This window comes from Lactuca serriola, chromosome 5 (genome assembly GCF_051521515.1).
Source record: "Lactuca serriola cultivar US96UC23 chromosome 5, Lser_US96UC23_V15, whole genome shotgun sequence".
Lineage (NCBI taxonomy): Eukaryota > Viridiplantae > Streptophyta > Magnoliopsida > Asterales > Asteraceae > Lactuca > Lactuca serriola.
In genome coordinates this window covers 242,215,341-242,222,287 of record NC_136412.1, presented here as the reverse complement: position 1 = coordinate 242,222,287, position 6,947 = coordinate 242,215,341, and the positions used below count along the sequence as shown (strand labels likewise).

The 6,947-nt window shown below is 36.1% G+C and overlaps 1 protein-coding gene across 1 annotated transcript; it reads right to left on the bottom strand.

The window, feature by feature from the left end:
- Positions 1-2,333: 2,333 nt before the first annotated feature.
- On the bottom strand, positions 2,334-3,677 carry LOC145050318 (uncharacterized). Its single transcript, XM_078998588.1, has 2 exons — positions 2,874-3,677; positions 2,334-2,804 (listed from the first exon to the last, which is right to left on the bottom strand). Exons 1-2 carry the CDS (start codon positions 3,675-3,677, stop codon positions 2,334-2,336), a joined length of 1,275 nt encoding a protein of 424 aa, XP_078854714.1.
- Positions 3,678-6,947: the final 3,270 nt, after the last annotated feature.

Here is a 6,947-nt window from a genome sequence, read left to right as displayed (position 1 = left end):
ACTCTCAAAATTCAAATTTGTTTAAAAATCATTTAAAAATAACAATTTTAGATGTAAAATGTTGGGATAATGACTTGAGAGGGTAACATACTTTTGATTTTGATCAAATTTGGTCACTGAACTTTTTTTCGTGCTCTATTAACCCTTTAACTTGTTGATTTGTGCAAATTTTCCCCTTCCGACTGGTTTTTGCCGGTTTCAATGAATTTATTGATCCTACGTGTCAGTTTTGATCCTACGTGGCATCTAGGGTTCTTGTTATTAAAGGAGGGGCGTTTGTTGTTCATTTATTGTGCTCTAATACCCCGTTGCCCTAATACCCGATGGCTTCCTCCTACAGCATCTCATCCTCCCTCAATCGATCAAGCAAGAAATCCACAGTGAATGATCCAAAAACTTGTGATTGTGGGTTCCCTGCACGTATTCTAACATCAACAACACCAAAGAATCCAGGGAGGCATTTCATGGTGTGCAATGAGGTAAGCAATTTCACTTAAATTTTCCCTCTTTTCTGATTCATTTATTCCAGATTTGAAATCTCACTTTGAAATTTTATTGTGGAAGGGTAAATGCAAATATTGGAAATGGTTGGATGTAGAACTTGTACAGATGCCTCTGATGGAAGTGGTGGAGGGAATGAAATCTGAATTAGTAGCATTGAAGACCGAAGTAGAGAAGGTGAAGGAAGACATGGAACAGATGAAGAAGGAAAAGTACTCTGATGTCATTGCAATGGAGGAGAAACTATATAAGTTTACCATTGGATTTCTTTTTCTGATCATCGTGTATATGATGAAATGAAGTCACATGATGTATTGAAAGATGTTGTTTGAATAGAATAGAGTTGTTATCTTAACTTCTTGTTGGAATGGAATGAAGTAACATTGATTGTAATGGAAAATTTAATTATAAAGAAGCATACATATTAACTGCATACATATTAACTTTGATTGGAATGGAATCACAAAGAATGGAATGAAGTAACTTTGACTGGAATGGAATCACCAAGAAATATTTTTGACTGGAATGGAATCATAAGGATAAAGAAGCATACATATTAACTGCATACATATTAACTTTGATTGGAATGGAATCACAATGAATACATATTTGATTTTGACTGAAATAGAATCACAAAGTAGCATGCATATAAAGAATTAGTTTTGACTGGAATGGAATCACAAACTAGCATACATATAACAAATACATATAATAAAAAAAAGTAAGTGAATGTGGTGGTTGGATTCATTGTAATACGCCATTAATATTCTACAGTTATATAAGTTTTTGTCTGCATACACAAAAGTAGTTTCTAGGTAACACAAAAGATTCCTGCATAGACAAAAGAAGGGCCACCATGTGCCCATACACCTACTTGATAGTACCATAGAAAAGCATAATAAAAAGACTACTACTTTGTCTTTACATCACAACTGCCTTACACCCACTACACACCCACTAAATTAATCAATAACTGAAGGGTTATCTGCATTACTCCCAACCCCAGGTATCTGCCTCCTTAATGCTTGTTTGATAATCCGTTCAGAATATTTCCTCCTTCCACTTCTACTAACTAGGACCCTTCTTCTTGGCATGGGGGCTGCAGGTGGTGGTGGAGGAGGTTGTTGGGCTGCAGGTGGTGGTGGAGGAGGTGGTGGTCCTTCATTGCCCCTGGATAAACTTGGGTCTGTTCCACTGCCCCTGGATGAACTTGGTACTGCAAACAAAAATTAAAATGTCAATTCTTTGTTCAAATGATGTAATGTTTTTAAAAATATTCACCTGATGTATTGCTTTGTTGGTTAGATGGACACTTTTTCTTGTTGTGACCTGGTTCCTTACAAATACCACACTTTATTATGCTACCCCTTCTTGAGACAGTTTGTCTACTTGATCCACTCAACTCTCGTTCAATTGCATCCCTCTTCCTTTTCACAGATGGCCTACCAGGTAATCTTCTTCTTTTGGGAGGCAAAGGCTTATGGTATGGAACATCTGGCCACATTTCACTACTATTGAGAGGATTAATGCTATATTTGTAGCATTTTAGGTAAGCCTCAGTAGTGTATGATTGGGACACATATGCCTCAGCATCATGATTCAAGTAAGATATTGCTGCCACTCCATGTAAGCATGGTATCCCTGTAAGTTGCCATATTCTACAGGCACACTTCTTTGCAATTAGATCCACTCCATATGCAACATCAGTGAATCTAACCTCATACTTTTGATAACCACAAGGAGTAACTCCCCACAATTTGTTTAAGCATATTAACATCAGTGAATCAATAACACATCCTCATAATTAACATAAGCATATTAAAGTAAAATAATTACCTCTGTTTAACCTTCAGCTCTTCTATACACTTCCTAATAGCTGGACATATAAGCAAATCCCATTCCATTCCTTCAACTCTTTGAGTGTATATCCTTTCCATCACAAATAACCTAATCTCCTCCAGCATAGTGATTATAGGTCTCCTTCTAGCATGCCTAATAGCAGAATTGAAACTCTCACTGACCCCATTCTCCACTGCATCACAGTCTCTTCCTTCTTGAAAGAATGCCTTAGACCAGGTAGTAGGATCTCTGTCTATAAGGTAATCATAAGCATGAGTATCAATAGATTTGATCTTCTCCATTATACCTCTGAACTTCTCCACAGTACTAGCCCTTACAGCCCTCCAAAATAACTTTATGTATTGTTGACCAGTAAACCTTTTATTAAAATTGGCCAGAATGTGTCTAGCACATTGTCTATGTTCAGCTTCTGGACATCTTTCCTTAACTGCTTGTAATAACCCCTACAAATCACAACATCATTATGAGTGAAAAAGCATAAAAATGAAGCATACAAATGACCTAGTACTAACCTTGTGTCCATCAGAAAGAAGGGTAATGCCTGCACCAAGACCACCATTAATGTCTTCCATAAGCAAATCTATGAACCACTTCCATGTTTCTTTATTCTCAACACATACCACAGCCCATGCTAAAGGGTAGATGTGGTTGTTTGCATCTCTCCCAACAGCTGAAATAACTTCTCCTCTAACTATACCCTTTAAAAAGCAACCATCAAGCCCAATTACAGGCATGCACCCTTCTAACCAACCATCCCTTACAGCTTTGAAACACACATAAAACTTAGAAAACAAAGTTGTGGAATCTGGCATGATGTCTACATCCAATCTCACAGTAGACCCAGGATTTGACCTGATAATTTCCTCACCATATGACCACAATCTCCCATAATGTTCAATTAAACTTCCTTCAATCTCTTGTAATGCAAATTTCTTTGCATTTCTGCATTGCCCCACACTCACATTTATGTTGAATGTTGTTGACACTTTAGCTTTCATCTTCCTTGCACTCATTTTTGGGTTCTCTATAATTTGACTCATAAAATGTTTCCCTATCCATCTATAAGTTACAATTGACCCAAACTTAAACACCCTACAACAATTATGTTCATTCACTAGAGATTTGATCTGAAAAGTCTTTTCTTTACCTATCCAGGAGGCCCATAGTCTGAAAGGGCAAGATGGTGACTTATTCTTTTTGCAACATTTCACTAACAATCTATCAGAGTCATTTTTTTCAAACCATAGATCATACCCATTAGCAACTGCATAATTGCTTAACATATGTTTAAGCTCAGTAGGGTTACAAAATCGCATACCTATCATTGGTTTCATCTAATCCCATGGCTGTCTCTCATCATACACAGGGTACTGGGGTGGCACGTATTCATCATCTTGATCTTCACTCTCTATAGGTTCACAAAGGATGTTTAAAAATCTATCACGTGCAGTTTTGTTTGCTGGAAATGGATAAGTAGCATCATCTTCTTCATGATCAACAAAATATGAATCTTGAATAACTGAATCCTCATCTTCATCTAAGTCTTCGTTTTCACTTTCACTTTCCTCAGCCTCAATCCAGTCGAAGATAGGTTCATTATGGTGATCCACATATACATTCATTCTCTTGTCATTAGCATACGCCAAATCCAAAAATTCCTTGTAATCACCGTCGTTCACCAATGTATGAATTCCAAGACCTAAAGACTCTTGTGGAAGGCAGAAATAGATGTCTTTGCTTCTCGATTTGGTGAGCTTGTGAAGGAATTCCATGAATTGCTCATACCCAAACCCACTGAAGTCAACATCTCGCACTGATGCTCTGTCGGGATCAAAGTAAACTAAGGGATTGGGTGCAAACTGACCATTGTAGTGGAAATTCACTACAATGAAGTTCTGATCAGTAGGATTTGGAGATGATGCCATAGAACGGTTGAAGGAGATGAATGATCGATGGAGAATTTGGTGACCTAGTCGAGTTTAAGGACCAAATGAGACTTCGGAGTGTGGTTTAATGAGATGGAGACGAAAAATCGGGGCCTACATGCCACCTCTTTCGCCACGTAAGATAAAAAATACACATAGGATCAATAAATTCATTGAAACCGGCTAAACCCGGTCGGAAGGGGAAAATTTGCACAAATCAACAAGTTAAAGGGTCAATAGAGCACGAAAAAAAGTTCAGTGACCAAATGTGATCAAAATCAAAAGTATGTTACCCTCTCAAGTCATTATCCCTAAAATGTTTCACATGGCCTAAGCCCTAAAGTGTTTTATTATAAAAACTATTTCAAATATAACAAAATGTATTAGACTTGTTGGAGCGGGAGGAACCCCACATGACACTGGGTAAAATGTTACGATTGTAGTGCAATGAACATAAGACCATCCGTTATACCCACCACATACCACATATGTGGTGGGTGCCACATCAGCACCACATTCTCATACTACTAAATGGGATACCTACCACTAATTTACCACTCCACCTCATCTTTTTTATTTAAATTTAATTCAAAAATACATTAAAATACAATAACACATTTTTTTTAATTAAATTTAATTCAAAAACAAAATAAAACATATTTTTTTATTAAACTAGTTTTTTTATTTAATAAAACAAGATTACATTAAAAAAAACAAAAAACATTTAAAAAAAACATAAAAAACCTTAAAAATACAACCACAAACAACTTAAAACTACTTTTTAAACCTTATTTTTACTCACTAAATTTTGGGCACTCTCTTAATATTCGTCAAGCTTCAACGTGTTTAAACGGTGTGTGTTTCGTGTCTTCATATTGGTTCATGACCACAACAAACGGGTCGCCTTCGTGTACGTTGTTTATAACAAAGTTATAAATACCATTGAATTCAACGCATTTAACTTTTATATCGTGATACTTCGAACATATTTCATCAACACTACGATTTTGGCAGCCCATTAATTCATGGAAAATGTTTCCAACCTTTATCCAAAAATTAGGACGCGTTACTGGGTCTTCTAAAGCCGCTACTCATGCTCGTGCTAAGTTCTCTTCTTCATTTTCTGACCAATTCATCTTTTTAGGAGCCATTGGTTTTGGAATAATGTAAAAGAAGTGTGTGATTTTGTGAGAAAAGAAAGAAGAAATTGTGTGAAAATATTTAATAGAAAGTGTGGTATTTATAGAAAAAGGTTAATATGTTTGAAAGGTAAAAAAGAAAAAAAAATAGTCGTTGCAGTATTGAACCAATAGGAATGTCTGTTTGATTTCGTCGTCGGGAGCACGGACGTGCACGACCACGCCCGACCACAGAACATCGGGATGGTGTGCACGAGAATATCTCGTTGCCACATAGACCACGATTACCTTCGTGGTATGTATACCACAAGGCCTAACATTATTTAATGTGCGGTGGTACGACAAAGCCACTATATAATAGAAGTATGTCTATGGAACATTGGATTGTGAACGTTTTTAAAGAGTAAATTACATGAATGGTCCCTATGGTTGGGGGTAATTTGCGTGTTTGGTCCCTAACTTATTTTTTTAACTCGGAAGGTCCCTACTGTTTGTTTTTGTTACGCACATGGTCCGAGTCTTACCTAAAAAGATTATTTTTCCCTTGATTTATTTATTTATTTAAATAAACACACCCCAAACTCCATCCCTCTCATCTTGTCTTACCTACCTCAATATTTTTCTCTATTTAAATAATAGTATTTTTAGGTAAAACAGGGATCAAGTGCGTAACAAAAACAAACAGTAGGGACCAAGTGTGTAACAAAAACAAACAATAGGGACATTCCGAGTTAAAAGAATAAGTTAGGGACCAAACGCGCAAATTGCCCCAAACCTTAGGGACCATTCGTGTAATTTACTCGTTTTTAAGTTGGAATTTTTTAAATTTTTGTTCTTTCTCTATTATATATACATATTTATATTTCACATTTTAAACTATAAAACAAATACCAAACATTTATATTCTTTATATTTACAATTCAAAAATGTCTTTATCGTCATCCACTTCGTCAAATACTCTGGTGTTGAGGGAATCGGCATTTAGTGGGGATGTTATGCGAACAACATTGTCTTATCTACAAGAAAACGAGGTTGAAAGTTTGAGTTCATAAATTAGAAATACTCCTTTACGAAAAAAAATGTGACGTCGGGCACAATCAACCTGTGAATTGCTATTTTAACGATGATGAAGTCTACACTGAGAAATTCATACGTCGGTTCCGGATGAGGAAATAATTATTCATACGCATTGTTGATGATATGAAAATTTGATTTCCATATTTTCAGTAAAGGTTTGATGCAAGATGCCAGAAAGGTTTATCTATAATTCAAAAATGTACGGTTGCAATTCGTCCACTATCATTCTATATGAGATAAGTATTTGAGGATGTCAGAGTAAACGACATAGGAATGTCCATACAAGTTTGCTAAAGTTATGATTATCCACTATCGTGGTCATTATTTACACAAGCCTACAATTAGAGACATCAACAAATTGTATACGACATATGAAAACAAACATGGGTTTCATACAATGCTTGGTAGTATTTATTGTATCATTGGGGGTGTCAATGTGCCCTAA